General features: G+C 47.9%; 1 protein-coding gene across 1 annotated transcript in view; it reads left to right on the top strand.

Annotated features, from left to right (window-relative positions):
* Positions 1–1,075: 1,075 nt before the first annotated feature.
* COXFA4L2 (cytochrome c oxidase hypoxia associated subunit FA4L2) overlaps positions 1,076–17,186 on the top strand; it is a 30,604-nt gene continuing 14,493 nt past the window's right edge. The window contains exons 1-2 of the mRNA XM_028720990.2: positions 1,076–1,236; positions 13,911–13,999. Of these exons, the coding sequence (XP_028576823.1) occupies positions 1,135–1,236; positions 13,911–13,999 (191 nt within the window). The 5' untranslated portion in view covers positions 1,076–1,134. The remainder of the gene's footprint in view (positions 1,237–13,910; positions 14,000–17,186) is intronic.

The following is a 17,186-nucleotide window of genomic DNA, read 5'->3' as shown; positions in this document are numbered from 1 at the left end:
TGAGGTGAAACCACAATATTGACAGAGGAAGGCCATTTGAGGTTCCCAAAGGTTGCTTGGCGCAGTATCTCAGGATCACTCAGCTCCTAGCATAGGCACACGGCAAGGTATTGTCCCCCAAACTTCGGGCCATTTGGCAGTCTTGGTGCTAACAGCCAGCAAAGTGGAACACTGGCAGGGGCCCAAAGAAGCCGGGGGCTCCCAAGTATATTGCAAAAAAGGGTGAGGGTTTTTTGTTTGACTTCTCTCACAGTGGGTCCCTACTCTGCACACACTTTCCGCAGCCTCCCCCCCCCCCGCCTTGCCATATAGTTGTGTCTAACATTACTTCCCCTCCCCACCCTGATTTAATGAAGGGAGGGGGAAGAAAAGAAAAGAAAAACGAGAATGAGAAAAAGGTGAATGGAAGGGGAGAAACACCACCAGCTGACACCAAGAAGCAATAACTTTTGTCTCCTATTTCTTTGCAAAACCATCCACAAAAGAGTCTACCCAGGTTCCGCTAGTCTAAGCAAGTTTCCCTAGAAGTAGCATTTAATTGGAAGACACCACAAGGGTCCAACCCCCTGCAAGGAGGGACTTTTTGGCCCACAACCCTCAGACTGAGAGTCTCATGTTCTACCTTCTAAGCTACCTGCCCCACAGGACCTGCACTTGCCTCCAGCTCCCGCGAAGAGCATCTTTCGCGCCACCCACTCAGGGCGCCTCTTGCGCCTCTCAACTGCTTCTTGGCCCGCAGAAACGCAACAGGTGACCCCACTTCCTCCCCTCACCAAGTTCCACGCCACGGGAGTTTCGCCTTGGGGAACTGATCAGCTCAATGAACCATAGGACTGTCTACCCCTGCAATGCAGGAGTCTTTTGCCCAACAGGGGACTCGAACCCAGGACCTGACATTAAGGGTCTCGTGCAGACACTCTGGCCTCACAAGTAGACCCCCACCTCCACCAGCTGAATGAAAGAAACTTTTCTCCCCCTCCGCTCTTGTTTTGCCTGAAGTCCCCCAACTTCCCTCCCGTGGTCCCGGCGCCTCCCTCGCCCGCCCGCCCGCCCGCCCTCCCCGCGGGTCCCGGAGGCGGGCGCAGACGCTGCTGGGACGCGCTGGGCTGCTGTGGAGCCGCCGGAGCCGAGGAGATGGGAGGCAAGGAAGCCAGCGCAAGTGCCCAGCCCGGCCCCGGAGCGAAGGGCGCCCCTCTGAGGGGCAGATTCTCCCGGCAGCTCAAGAGACATCCAGGAGTGAGTCACCTCTTCCCCGCTTGACCCCTTAGCCTAAGAGTAGTGACCCCCAACCCCACTCCCCCCCCGCCCACTTCCACAGTAGCCCCAAACCCTCAGCACCCACAACCCTAAACCTTTCTTTCCTTCTCTCGCCGCCCCCGGCACAGAAAGTATGCTGAGCATCGCCGCCTTCCCCGCCGCTGCAGGCAGAAACTCGCCAGGTGCAGCTTTCCCCTAATAGCTTTTGTTTCTTTTTAAATGAAAATGAAAGGTGAGAACCAGCCACCTCCATTTCCCCTGTCCCAAGGAGCGAGGTGTTCCAGGTTTCTTTCTTCCACGCTCCCCTTCTCTGTCGGGCTCCCACTCCTGCCTTCCTATGGGGAATGGCAGCAGCGCAGCAGGAGAGCCCTGACTGCGCGCAAGGTCTCGGGTTCCATCCCCAGCATCTCCAGGGAAGACGCCTTGCCCGAAACCCTGCAGAATCGCTGCTCTTCAGGGCTCTGCCACACTTGCCGCCTTTTGCCCTGGGCTTCCTGGGCAAAGAGCTGCACTTTCCCACCCGTCTCGGAGCACTTTTCTTTTTCTTTTTGCCCCGCAGCTTCCCCCTGGAAAACCCGCTCTTCACCGCTGAATCAGAGCCAAAGGCAATTCGGGTTTCCCGCAAAGAGCAGGTTTTCATGGGGAAAGCATCAGAACAAAAACCAGCCAACCAACGACCCCTTGGACCTGGACCTAGAAAGCCTTGAGCTATAACGAGAAACACAGAGCAAAGGCAACTGTGGATGAGCCCTCAGTGTTAAGAGTGATGTGCTGGATGGACACAAGGGTCTGACTTGGTAGATGGCAGCTTCCCGCGTCCCTCTACCCCCAGCCACATTTGAGCCTTATCCTATAACCTCTAACCCTATAAAGACACTATAAAGACTCTAACCCTAACTCTTTGCATTCAAGAGGAACATCTCATCCCTAACTGCTTCCTTCTAAGCCCACTCAGGAGAAAATATACCTGCTTCCTCTGCTAGCTGGATTCCTATCAAGCCCCTACCCTCAGCGATGCAGTTAGGTATGTGTAGACCACAGGCACTGGCTCCGAGGGGCTGAAGCACTTGAAGACCCACCATGGGGTTTTTTGTTTTTTTTTGAAGGGGCCTTTTTTTGTTCAATCATCCTGAGAAGCTGGGGCCTCTTCTATATATCCAATTCCAAACAGCCCCAGCCAGAATAGCCAGCGGTCAGGGATGATGAGAACCGTAGCCTCAAAATATCTGAAGGCAGGGCTGGTGCAGGACATTTTGGGGCCTGAGGAGGACCACAAAATGGCGCCCCCACCTCCCCACCTGGGAATAAGGGTTGAGTGAAGATCTACATCAGGAACAAGGGGGAAATGAAGATCTACATCAGGATCTGCTGCCAGTGGCGGAGGAAGGAGGGTGCGGTGGGTGCAGGCGCCTCGGGTGTCATCACTGAGGGGGGTGACAAAATGGCAGAAATATGTGTTTTTGAATAAATAACTCCCGCACCCACCGCACCCACCACTGCAGGCGCACTCTCCCCTCGAGTGATTTCCAGAAACCAGAAGCATTGCTACTTCCAACTTTATGGCTAGTAGCCTTTGACAGCTCTCACCTCCATGAATCTGCCTAATCCAGAGGCGTAGCTAGGTGAGGCAGGGGGCACTGGGCGCCACACCGCGGGGCCTGCAGCGGGCCTGAGCCACATGTCTCTCCTGAGGGGGAGGCACCGGGTGGACTGCCTGCAAGCTTGAAAACCTCAATTTTTTCAGTTGACTTACCTAAGATCCAGGACAAATCCGCCCCCCCCCCCCAGGTAAATCCAGACATATGGCATATAACCATATAACAATCCCCTGATTCTTTTGAGGGGTGGGGGCATGACTGTTTAAAGTGACATAATTGTGCTTTGACTGTATAGGGCAGGTGGATAGTTTCATGGGATTCAAAGGGATCTTTCTTTCTCTCTTTCTCCCAAAAATATTTATTTATTTACTTGCTAGCCCAGGCTTTTGAGCTTTTCTCTCCCTCCACCCATAGAGGCAAGCTTATGCATATTTAATTCTTGGTAGTTTGTTCCCTAACCCTAGATGTCCGTGGACGGCTGGCGCGCAATTGGCAAGAGGGGAGATTTGATGTGTTGTTATTTACCTTGTTATATCGGATGTCTCTAAGGGGTTTTTCAACACTCTAGGAATAAATCAACACACAGCAGGTTCCAAATCGCGCCCCCCCCCCCATCAAATTCGAAAGGCAGCTTAAGGTGGTTCCCCCCCATCTTTCCCCTCATACGTTGTGATCTAACTGTTCCCCCCACTTCAGAAATTTCAGTGACAGAATGGAAAACCTACAACCCACCCCAAGCCCCCCCCCTTTATCCCGTCTCCCAAAGCCATTGTCTCGCTTTCCATCAAAAATTCATGACAGGGATTTTGTTTACAAATATGAATAAACCCTGATAAATTATATATGCCCATGAGGCCTTGATATAAATACAATTTCCCCCTCTCACAGGCTAAAAATGGGGGAGGGGGAAATGGACTTGCCTGAGCTGGCTATACACACACACACACACACACACACACACACACACACAAACACAGGAGGGGAGAATAAAGGAGAACAGCTTTTCCATTCCATACAGGAAAGGATGCATAAACACTTAAAACCAGATTTTTTCTTAAAGGTTACTGGTTTTCACTTGCTATAGATCTGCATTTGGTCTCATCCGAGGAATTTTATTCAAGCATTGGCAAATGGACAATCTAACCAACCTCCTAGAGACAATCTAACTATCAGAACATCCCCACCCCACAGCTCTAGACCACAACCACTCTCAGCAAGCAGCATCCTGGAGGGTCCGTTGATCTCTCAGAATCCACCAGTTCCCATAACATGAATGTCCCAAAACAGTGCTAATGGCAGGTGGCAGTTGACATCTGCTGAGAAGTGCTAAAAGAAAATAAAAGATGGGGAAGATAGAAGAAAAAAGAAATGCTGTCACTATAACACCCACCCACCCAAACTCCCGGTATTTGGGGTACCTAAAAACTGTCACTATTTTGCAGGAGAGCTTCAGGTCCATACTGGGAAATTTGGGCTTGTGCAATTGAAGCAGATTAAGGGGCTCTTTCACCCTGGTGCAACAAATATAATAATAATAATAATAATAATAATAATAATAATAATAATAATAGACTTTTTGCAGTTAGGGAAATGACAACAAAATGCATTGAAAAGTGTGAGATGAATGAATGAGTAATAGGAAGATGTCTATGAACACTAGGGCAGTGTTTCCCAACCTTTTTTGGGCAAAGGCACACTTGTTTCATGAAAAAAATCTCGAGGCACACCACCATGCCAGATGGGGAAAGGTCACTTTTTACTTATGTAAAAAAAAAATAAAAAAATAGTAACAGCATAGAAGGTAATGGTTAGGCTAGCATCCCTCTTCCAAATATGCTAGGTTTTTATTTGCAGGGACTGTTCTACATGGGAAAGCATTCAGCACTGTCATTCTCCCATCTGCCATCTGAATTGGTACTATTCTGGGTCAACTTACTCTGCTGCATGTGTAGATGAAAATGGCACCAAGTGTGGGGGAGGGGGCAGAACAGGTTTCAGATACAGGATATTAAGCATACACGTACTTCAGATTGAACTGGTTGCTTGCTTTGCAAGTTTTCATTTCCCAAATGACTGCCTTGGCAAGCGCAATACCTACCAGGCTCAACGCCGGTCTCGCGCTGCCGCTTCCCGCGCTCTCAAGGACCCGGGAGGAGGAAGGCGTGAAGGGAATCCCGAAGGCGCGGAAACCTCGCGCATGCGCAGGCCTTCCGCCTGCGACAGCCCAGTAGGCCGGCCGAAGCGAGCGGCGATGGGATGTGGGAGGGAGCTCGCTCACCGCCCCGCGTGTGCCTATGTGGGGCACGTTACAGCCCCGTGACGTCGGCGCCACGCAGGCAGCCAGGCAGGCAGATGGCGAGAGCCCCGCGCTGGGCGGCCTCTCCTCGCCGCCGCCACCCCTCGCCGCCCGACTCGCCCGCCTCCCTCCAGGCAACATCTCGCGGCACACCAGGCAACGTCTCGCGGCACACTAGTGTGCCGCGGAATACCGGTTGGGAAACACTGCACTAGGGTTATAACTTTTTTTTACAACCTCATGTTCCTGTAGCTTAGTTAGATGAATTTTTGCCTAAAAACAAAGGACTGAACTGTAATTTCCAAATCTTTTGAAAAAAGGTCACCCCAAAATCAATAAATTGATTTTTGTATACCGTATATAACAGTATAATGTATTATGTAATTATACATAATAATGATAATTATGTATTAAAATACAGGTAAAATAGAGCTTGCAGTTTTTCTAATACTTGTACAATGTTTTGTACATTGTACATCACTTCTTATTGCTTAGAATAAGTCGAGGTTGCAGTTTGTCTCTGTTTCTGCTGCAAGCACCATAAAGTTTCCACATCACTTTGATTGTGTGTTCTGTGCACTGATTACTTCTTGGTATCTGGAATACGGATGGCTCCTGCTTCCAGTGATTTTCCAATATCCATAATGCATTTTTTGTAAGGTTTCAATATTTCCGACAAGTTCTTGAAGTCATTTTCATTGAGTAGTAACATTAGATATATGGTGATTCCAACTTTTCATTTCAGGGTGACTTTTTTCACAACTGAGAAGAATTAGTCCCTTTCTTAGTGTTTTTAAGCAAAAGATCATTCCTTTATGATACAGGAATTATTGTTTTTTAAGTCAAAAAGTTATAACCAGGGGCAGAGGAAGGGGGTGCAGTGGGTGCGGACCGCCCCAGGTGTCACCACTGAGGGCCGTGACAAAATGCTGAGCGGCACTTACCGCTGGGCCTGCCCAAGCCAAGCATCTCTCCTAGTCACGCGGTGGCTTGAGCGCCTGCAGGCTCTGCGCTGCCCCAAATGGTCCACCCGCTGCCTACCCCGGGCACCCAAGCGGCTTCCTCTGTTTATAACCCTAATGAACACCCTGCAAGGGAATCAGGATGAATGCAGGCCAAATGCTCGTTGTCGTCAAAGCTCCCTGCAAACAAATCAGAACAAATGCTCAATACAGACTGAACATACAGTCATATCCTACTCAGAGAAGACCCACTGAAAATGGAAAAAAAAAAAAACACCTTAAGTTGATCTTATCTATTCATTTCAGTGGTCTGCTCTGTGTGGAACAAGAACTGGGTGCTAACGCATAGTCTAACCTCTGCATATGTTTTTAAAAGCTTTGTGCCAGCAAATCAGGATGGCTGCTGAATAAACAGGTCGTCCAGAGGAGCCTTGGGAAGAATTTTGCTTCTGAAATTGTCCCCTCAGTTTTTACACACACACACACACACACACACACACACACACACACACCCTGAAGTCACCTTGTTGCAACTCAGATACAGTGGTACCTCGGGTTAAGAACTTAATTCGTTCTGGAGGTCCGTTCTTAACCTGAAACTGTTCTTAACCTGAAGCACCACTTTAGTTAATGGGGCCTCCCGCTGCTGCTGCACCGCTGCTGCACGATTTCTGTTCTCATCCTGAAGCAAAGTTCTTAACCTGAGGTACTATTTCTGGGTTAGCGGAGTCTGTAACCTGAAGCGTCTGTAACCCGAGGTACCACTGTATTCACAAAGATTTCCTATTTGGGTAAGCAATTATGGGGGAGTGGGGAAGCAAGCAAACTCTAGTGCACATGTGCACCCACTATCAATGTTTTAAAAAGGGCATTCCCAAATTCTTCCCACAGAGGCAAAAAGGAGAGAAAAGGAGACAATGATTTACCAGAGACAGATGCTAGGAAACCGGGACTGTCCCTGGGAAATAGCAGGAGTTGGAGAGGGTGCAAAGGGTTAACTGTGAGCGCTAAGGTCTGCCTGCCTCTGATAGGTTGAAAGAAGTAGGGGGATTTGTGCAGCCCTGACACACCATCCATTATCCACCATCAGCTGTTCTTTGCACCATCCATGTGGATCAGCATTTTCACCTTGCAACAGCTTCTCCTGCTGCTGTGTGGCTGCACTTCCCAGGGAGCCCAACTGCCTCAGCCTATGATTAATGCCAACTCCGCCAACTGAGAAGGAAGGAAGGAAGGAAGGAAGGAAGGAAGGAAGGAAGGAAGGAAGGAAGGAAGGAAGGAAGGAAGGAAAAGGCTTGCAACCCCAGAACTCTGCTGGTGGTACAGAAACAGAGCAGAAACTTGCCATTGTCACAAAGCAAGGCTGATGAGCAGCAGTAGCTGTGTTTCCTGGTGGTGATGGGATTTTGTGAAGTTCTCTCTCTCAGAGTAGCAGAGACTTGGCACTATAGTTGTCTTGCGCATGTAGAAGAAGAAAAATCTGGACCAGGAGCATGGGCATAGCCAGGATTTATGATAGGGGGCAGGCTTAATGTTAGGGGGGCAGAACCTCAGTTATTTTCATTGATTTACAGTAGTTACATCCGCTTCAGGTTACAGACTCCGCTAACCCAGAAATAGTACCTCAGGTTACGAACTTTGCTTCAGGATGAGAACAGAAATCGCACGGTGGCAGCGCGGCAGCAGCAGCAGGAGGGCCTATTAGCTAAAGTGGTGCTTCAGGTTAAGAACGGACCTCCGGAATGAATTAAGTACTTAACCGAAGTACCACTGTACTCGATCTGTGGGGGCAGGTGCCCCCCCCCCCGGTAAGCCCAAAGCCAGGAGAAAAGTCCCACATCCAGTAATTCCTAGATGGCAGCCACACTCCTGCACTCTCTTTCCACGACTGGCATCCTTTGCTCTTCTTTCACCATTTTGCCGTCCCCTACTCCTAGGGCAAGGGAAGAGAACAAGGCCAGACAATGTGGGGGCTGTTGGGAGTTGAAGTCCAGTAATAAATGGAGAGCACCACCATGTCTCTAGACTAGAGTTCTCAGCAAGATAAGAACACAGGAAGTTGCCTTATGACAAGACAAACCATAAATCCACCATGCTCAGCACTGTCTGCAATGACATACCACCCAACTTTTTCTGATTGATACCAGGGTGGAATCTACACGCATATAAAAAACGCTCTGAAAATGCTTTTTAAAAAACGTTTTGAAAAATATATTGAATTTGCCATAGCTCATTGTCGCCATCTAGTGTCATATATTGCACTTGAAAGGTAAAGGGACCCCTGACCATTAGGTCCAGTCGTGACCGACTCTGGGGTTGCGCGCTCATCTTGCTCTATAGGCCGAGGGAGCTGGCATTTGTCCGCAGACAGCTTCCGGGTCATGTGGCCAGCATGATTAAGCTGCTTCTGGTAAACCAGAGCAGCACACGGAAACGCCATTTACCTTCCCGCCGGAGCGGTACCTATTTATCTACTTGCACTTTGATGTGCTTTCGAACTGCTAGGTTGGCAGGAGATATTGCAATTTACAACACACTTAAAACGTTTTATTTGCAGCTGTATAGTCGAGTCCCAGGACACACTCCCAGATGAGTAGCGTGCGGTGTTCTTGTCCCTTCAAAGCACTTTTTGGGGGCGTAATCTCATGTGGTGCCCCAAAACAAACATTTTTGACTGCTGCACAAGGTCACAGTTCTCCCCAATGCTTGGGGGGGGGGGGCAAGAGCGCAGCATGAGAGCAAGCAAGATTACAGCACCCAAAATGGCCACCATGACCTCATGTGTAAAAATGGGACACTTGGCAGGTATGCAATGCCTGGCAATGGCTCTCCAGGGCTTCAGAGAAGGAGTCTTTTCCAGCCCTAACTGGAGATCCCAGGGATGCAACCTGAGGCCTCTTGCGCGCACAGCAGATGTTCTGTCACTAAAACACAAGTCTTAGTGCCATAGTAAATTGTACTTGCTCTTCCCACCCACCTCTCTACCTTTCCTTTTCTTCATTCCCTTTCATTTTCTTTTTCATAATTTGCATTAGGTAATTCCATCAAGTTGGCGGGGGGGGGGCACACACACATCTGAACACATGCAAAAAGAGGAGTCAGGAAGAAACCTGCACAAGTACTCCAGTCACATCCTCACAAGAATGCAGGAACCGCCGACCTTCTGAGCCCAAGAAGCTCAGTGGTTTAGACCACAGCACCACACGCGTCCCCCCAAATACAGTGGTTTTCCATTGCGTTGCCATACATCTGGGTTTTCCCTGACATTTTGCTCCTGGCGCCATTTCCCCCATGATGCCATTTTTACACCCGGACACCAGGACATGTCAGGAATTTTTGTGATGTATGGCAAACCTAGACCTACCTCACATTGAAGTAAAGCAGCCCTGCTTATCCACGGCCTTGACATCTATCATCTATCTATCTATCTATCTATCTATCTATCTATCTATCTATCATCTATCTATCATCTATCAATCTATCTATTTAAGTTTATTTTTTAAATTTGACTAGTGCATCACATAATAACATTTGTAGATTGTTGCTGGATCTGGCCAGTGGCCCATCTAGCCCAGCCTCCTGTTTTCGCAGTGGACAACCAGATTCCCGTGGGAAGCCTGCAAGCAGGACCTGAACGCAACAGTACTCTCCCCTCTGGGATGGAGACGTATGCTGCCTCTGACTGGCTAGTAGCCATAGGTAGCCTTCTCCCCCATGAGTTTCTTTAATCCTATTTTTAAGGCATCTAAGTTGGTGCCCACCACCACCTCATGTGTGAGCAAATTCACTCGTTTAACTATGTGATTGTGGGAAGGACTTCCTTTCATTTTGCCTGCCCTGAATATCCCAACATTCCACTTCAATAGATGCCCCCGAGTTCTGATGTCCTGAGAAAGGCAGAAAAACCTTTCCCTGTCCTCTTTCTCCATGCCATGCATAATGTTATACAGTACAAGCCTATTCCTCACCTTTTTCCTGAACTAATATAGGGAGCAGTGTCACTGTGGCTGCTACTACCACCAGCTTCCTATCTTGTTGGATCCCTTAAAAACCAGCACCCTTTGCTAAGCCTTTAGAAAACACAGAAGAGGACAATCTGAGAGGCTCATGGCTAAATTTAAATATTAAGCGGCCCTCATGCTTTGTTTGCACAACATTTTCTGAGATACTTTCTGGAACTCACACTTCAAAAGGCTTTTGAATGGGGTGGGTTGAGGTGGAACAACTTGCATCCTCTGAAATCCTGGAGAACAGGAAAGCCGTTTGGAAAACCTATCAGCAGTGCAATGGTCTGCTATCCTCTGCATGGCTCACATGCCCACTGCCATAGTGCCACAGCAGCTTTCTTCCCAGTGGCAGCCAAATTCATACGTTTATCCCCAGTGAGTTGCCCATCCTCAGATGTTCCCCCAGAATTAATAACCCAGAAGACGCCAGCAGCAGATGGTGAAATACGTCTGTAATCCCTGGCTCTCTGCAGAGGTGCCAGAAGTCCCTGGGACTGTGGCGTCATTCTTTATTATCCGGTGTGTTTCAGCTAGAAGCCACTGCCAGGTCCACCTGGCATGGGGCCGGCACACAATGTGAAAAAAGGAAAATCATTATTTCTCGACAACTCTAACCTCCTGAATCGCACCTGGCGTCTGCTGAAAGTTGGATGCGCCAAAGGGTGTGAGGTGGGGAGGGTAGCCGTGCCTCAGACTGAGCATGCTGAAATGTTAAAAGAAAATGGGGAAATGAATGGGACGCTGCCTGGTCACAAGCAAAGTTGTGGGGTTCATGGTGGCCAAATTATTCCAGATTCCAGAAGGATGCCAACAAGTCTCCCAATGGGAGATTAAGAATGGATAGGAACCCAGGAAGCTGCCCTGCCTTATAGCAAGTCAGACCATTGGTCCATCGAGCTCATGGCAGTGGCTGCTTAGGAATGCTCCTTCAGGAATGGATCTTTCCAAGTCCTACCTGGAGGTGCTGGTGATTGGACCTGGGACCTTCTGCATGCAAAGCAGGTACTCTACTGCTGAGCCATGGCCCTTTCTGGACTGGAATAAAATATTCCACGATGGGAATAAAACCTATGAATCCTTATTCCCAACCCTTTCTCGCCCCTTGTGTTACATCAACCCTCAGAGAAAATTATGTGAAGTGACATTCGTTGGGGAGATCTTAGAACAAAATATCTTTGGGATATATATCCCAACAGATAGAGTTTTCAGTACCTGGATTCCTAGCCCTGTCAAAGATCACAGCCCGTAATCAATCAGAAAACTCATATTTATGTGAACGCCTTGCCCCTCTACTTCCCAGATTCCACTCTGTGTTCTGGGGTAGGCAATGTTTTGATTTGCTTCTATGGCAATAGTTAGGATTATAAACTCCTGGCTATTTGTTTCTTAGAGGGCGGGGGGGGGGGGGAGACACAGAGGTTCATTATGCTCCAAACATCTAGCTGGGCATGAGGGGCCAGTGCAATTTGGGAAAGGTCAAGCGGCTGCTGTATCTGTTTGGATTGCGGCTTTGCACCTTCAGCCTCCTGGGGATTCATATAGCAGGCTAGGAAGGAAATTACCTTGGAATTGGATACAAAAGCTGTTGGCGTTCAGGGCAGCTTCGTTAAATAGGGATGGTAGCTGGAGCCCAAGAGGCAAGCAAACGTAAACATTTTGTGTATGTGGGTGTGCACGTGTGTTGTAGGGATTTGGAGAGAAGTGTTGCTGTAGAAAACAGCCTCAGAATCAAACTATTGGCAGGCAAAGTATTTGGCACTGGACATCAAGTTTGGCTGGAAAGCAAGCAATAGTGCACCAGATAGTGGAAACAGGATTGTTCCCCTTGCTGTATGTTCCACAGTAGTCTCTGATCAAACCAGTTTTAAAGGCTTTTGTGACGCTACCCAAATCTGCAAAAGTTGGGATGGGGTACACAATATGAAAAGCAACCATACTCTATCATATCACTTTCAACACTCTGAAAAGCAGCAGTCATCTGTGTCGAGCCTTATGCCCCATTCCAAACCACCAGCATCAACCAATAATGCCCAGCTCGATTAGTTGAGAACACTTTAGCTGGGAGTATTTGGGATGGACATCTCCAGAAGGTGATGCTCCACCCTATGGACCCTCCAATGTGGGGTGTCGCAAAGGTCAGCCTTATACCTCATGCTGTTTAACATCTACATGAAACCACTGAGGAGGATCGTCCGGGAATTTGAACGGCATTGTCATCACTATGCAGATGAAACACCTCTCTATTTATCCTTTGCATCTGCAGCTGAGGCATTGGATGGTCTAGACTCAGTGATGGACTGGATAAATGCTGGTTAAACTGAAGCTCCACCTGGTTCTTTTGACTGTACTGGTGGGGTCAACCTGTTTTAGGTAGGGTTGCATTCCCTTTAAAGAGGCTGGTGCTCAGTTTGGGGGTTCTTGGATCCACTATGGTCACTCAAGGCACGAGTAGCTCTGGTGTCATGAAGTACCTTCCTTCAGCTTCAGTTGGTGGCCCAACTGTGACCCTGACTAGATATTCAAGGCAAGCAAAGAGAAAATATTTCTTTACAAAACACATGGGCAGCTATGCCTCCTGACCAGAAGAAAACATTCTCTACCATGTCCTCTATATCAGCATTTAAGATTTAACCATGCATTGACCACGTACTTTCAGACTGTTGTAACCATATGGACTAGGAACTTTTTATATATTAAAAAAGTTGAAAGAAAGCTGAAATTGTTAGAATGATTATTCCTCTCCAGAAGGTCGTATCCCTATATTCTGTGTTAATTAAACCTCATTCCACAAACTGGTTCCTGGAAAGAGGAAGCCAGTTGGATCTCACCAGACAACATGCTCCATGTCTTGGGTGCCACAGTGGGCAAGGCCCTTCACCACACTTTCACAACAATGACACTTAAGACAGTGGGAGGATATGCTAAAGGGCTGCCCACTTCCTTGTCCTCAATGGATGGCAGGACTGTGTGGAAGGAGACATTCCTATAGGAATGCCTGTACCATAAATAAGCATAAATCCATCTTTTTACTGCTCTCCACTAATTTTGAGAACAGCAGATTGACTATGAGGTGGTTAAGTAGAAAATGACATTGAGGAAGGAAGGAAGGAAGGAAGGAAGGAAGGAAGGAAGGAAGGAAGGAAGGAAGGAAGGAAGGAAGGAAGATAGATTGGATTGGGGTGTGAGGAAGAAAACTCAGTGTGAACAAGAGAGGTCAAGAATGGGTAAGTGGATTGATAAAAATCAATCTGAGTTGGATGGAGAAGTGCAAAAGTGAAGATACTAAGTGTATCACAATAAATAATGGCTTTCATTTACCAGACAAAGGTGCTCATCTTCTCATCTCCCACAAATAGCAACCACAGCTCCATCAGTTACATCGCTGTTGACAAAACGCCCCTCATAACCATCTCCCTCAGGGCTCAGCAGTCAGAGGGAGAAAATACATGCTTCCTTCTACTGCCCCTAGACTTCCCCACTCACCCACCAATATGCGCCAATATCCAGTGTTAAGAGGCCTTGCTCTCCCCCATCCTGGGAGGTATGGGGACTGGCAGGCAATTTCTCATCCCCAGATCCAATTCCTCCCCTAGATATGTCTATTTTTCTCCCCCTCTTTTAATTCAGTCACTCAAACTGACAGCTACACTGTGTACTAGAGCTTGGCTATACGATTGCTGTGCCATATTTTCCCTGTAAATCTCCTGATGTGTCAGGGCTCCCTTTAACTCCCCAGTCTCCCTGATAAATATTCATTTTATTTACGTATTTTTCATCTCTCTCTCTTCAGCTCATCCCCCTCATTGGCTTCATTGGACTCGGACTGGGCAGCGCTGCCCTCTACCTCTTGAGGCTGGCCATCTACAGCCCCGACGTCAGGTACGTTTCTGGAGGGAGATCTCTACTCGGTTGCAAAGAGAATGAGTTAGTCGCAGCATAGTCGCAGGCATCATCATCAGTTTATTCGTATGCCACTCTCCTGTGCTAAACCAGGCTCAAAACGACTCACATTCGCAAAGTTTTCAGAATAAAATATAACAACATTTCCAGATCATTCACTGATAGTTGCAAAACATAAATAAAACACAGATAGTAATAGGCCTGATGCTATTAATAGACCTGTGTGAATTTGTAATGCTTTGTTCACCCATTTCTGGTAGGGCATCCACACAATACCATCATTCAATCATGGTCATCCTGAATTCTCCCTGCGCTTCTTCCCACTCCCCCCCCCCCCCAGACCAGGGAGACTTATTTTTCAGAAGAAATGGAAGGTGCAGCCAGTGGTCCCCCCCCCAAAAAATAGGTGCTGCTACACATCCATGCCCCCCACCCCCTTCCCCTGCCACGACTTGCCTGCCCACCCACCCCCTCTCTCCCTCACCGCTTCCCACACTGCTGCCACCACTTCCTGTGGCTGCAGGCATAGCCTCCCAGAGGTGCTTTGGCACCAGTCTTTAACTATCGCCAAAGCACCTCTTACAATCACCTGGAAGACTCTTTGGCGATCGTAAAAGGGTGATGTCAGTAGACATAGATGGAAGTGACCAAGTAATTCTAGCATAATGTTTAGCTGAGGATATGTTTCAATAGTTTTTAAAGAAATAGATCCATGTTCTCAAAATTATGTCAAGAAGGTCTAGCCAGTGCTTAATTTTGAAAGCAAAAGGTGCCTCTGAATAATAATAATAATAATAATAATAATAATAATAATAATAATAATAATAATAATAATTTATTTCTACTCCACCCATCTGGCTGAGTTTCCCCAGCCACTCTGGGAGGCTTTCAACAGAACATTAAAAGCAGAATAAAACTTGAAACATTAAAAACTTCCCTAAAAAGGGCTGCCTTCAGATGTCTTCTAAAAGTCGGGTAGTTGTTTATTTCCTTGACATCTGATGGGAGGGCGTTCCACAGGGCGGGGGCCACTACCGAGAAGGCCCTCTGCCTGGTTCCCTGTAACCTTACTTCTCACAGTGAGGGAACGGCCAGAAGGCCCTCGGCGCTGGACCTCAGTGTCTGGGCTGAATGATGGGGGTGGAGACACTCCTTCAGGTATACTAGATGTACTGTCTGCCTTGGGAAGGAAGCCCTGCTCAGCTGCTCAGCGGTAAGTGAAAGAGGCTTTGTACATGTCCTATAGTAATCAAGCAACATACATGTGTGAACTATAGACCTACATCTCCCCACCCCATCATTCCAGCACTGCTTTCTACATTGCAGCGGGGCAGAGTCTATACAGTGGGTGTGACTGACCTGCACTGACACCATTGCAAGCCCTTGCACAGTCCCAATAAGTGGTTGTTCCATTCTGCTATTGGGACCCTGTAGTTCCCCAATAGCACACTGGCAAATAGCCAAGGTGGAACTAATGGCTGGATTTGCAGTTTGCACCTGTGCAAAACTGCCCTGGAAAAAAATGGAGGAAGGAACAGCAAAGGGGCAAATGGCTATTCATCCCTCTCTCTCAGTTGCCTATGCCTGCCTGCCAAACACCAGGCCGCTGCGCCTCTGGCAAGTGCACCGTGAGTCACCCTTTGAAGATGCCTAATGCTTTTATAATATCTGTTTGCTTCTGCTAAAACTATCATTGATTCAATTTGACACCATCTGCCCAGGGCACTTAGCAAAGCAATTATCAGCTCTAGAGCCCCTGTGCCTGGGATTGAGCTGTGCACACAACACTTGAACAGACGTCCGGGGATGTTCACCAGCCTCTTAACAGGCATTGGCAAAGCCAGCTCTGGATTTTTGTAGGGCCCTCCATGGGCCCTCCTAGTCCCATTGCGCCCCTAGACAAGAGAAGACCATGTCCTAGAGAATGTACAGTGTGCTTTCCCTTTCCACTGTGTAACCACAGTCAGCTTCAAAAGCCAGGGAATAGGGGGAGGGACTTCCAAGGCAAAGGTGGTTATTTCCACCACTCATGTCATCAATTTCTATTTATTATCTGTGTAGATCTGAACCCAAATCCCCTGTGCTAGGGTGGTTCTCTTTCTCATGCCCCCTGCCCTCTCTGTGTAGTGGAAACTGAGGCTAATCCCCTTAACAGTTTCTGAGTCCTCCCAGCAAAAGTCTGTCACTACTAACTGCTGGTTCTGGACAAAGCAATGAAGGAAAAAATAAAACCCAAGGGTTGCTACCATTGAAATTAATGAAGCATAAATGTCTTATGTCCATTAATTTAAATGGATCTAATCTGAGTAGGACTAGCATTGGAAACAACCCCAAGCACGGATGTGGGATGAAGTAGAAGCATCCAGATTTGGTTTCTCTGCCCCTGTCAATGCAAGGGCCTTCTGTTATCATCAGTGCCTGATTCCCACATGGAAAGTTTGGGCTCCTGCTTCCTGTTTAGGGCCAAAGTGTTAAAGGAGCAGGAAGGAGTTCATGAGTGTGTGGGAAAGAGTTTCTCGTGGGAACTTTCCTGGCCTTGATCTCCAGGACTGTTTTTTGGGCTTAACCTCTCCCCGTCCCAACCCACATCATGAGCTGCTTGTTCACAAATACCTCAAAGCTAAAATGAAAAACAGCTCTGAGATACTTAATGTTTCAACAACAATCACCCTTAGGAGATGAAATGACAAGGACAGATTCGCCCCGCCCCACCAGCTTAGCTGGTGTCTCTTGAAATCTCATAGTCCTATCTCCAGGATTTGAAAGATCTCAAGCACTGGTCCACCAATCCCTTTCTCCTTACAGTCAAACCATCATCTTATCTTTTTTCTTTTGAACCACAGTGTGTCTTCAGCAGCTCATAGGCATGTCTAAACTACAAACTTGCATCAGTTTTATACCAGAGAGATATCTGTGTTTGTCAGTTGCAGCAGAATCAACAAATATTGTTACGGCAGTTTGATACCTTCTTAAAGAAATGGCTTCCTGCAAAGAATCCTGGGGATTGTCATTCAGGAAGATGCTAAATATTCCTCTGGCTCTAAGTCCTGGCCCTAGCCCTGGTTCTAAGCCCTAACCCTAGCCCTGGTCCTGGCCGTGGCCGTGGCCCTGGCTCTAAGCCCTGGCCCTGGCCCTGGCCCTGGCCCTACCTCTACCTCTACCTCTA

Source organism: Podarcis muralis, chromosome 2 (assembly GCF_964188315.1).
Source record: "Podarcis muralis chromosome 2, rPodMur119.hap1.1, whole genome shotgun sequence".
Taxonomy (NCBI): Eukaryota; Metazoa; Chordata; class Lepidosauria; order Squamata; family Lacertidae; genus Podarcis; species Podarcis muralis.
The sequence above is the reverse complement of the archived record's forward strand: the minus strand, read 5'-3'. Positions and strand labels throughout refer to the sequence as shown.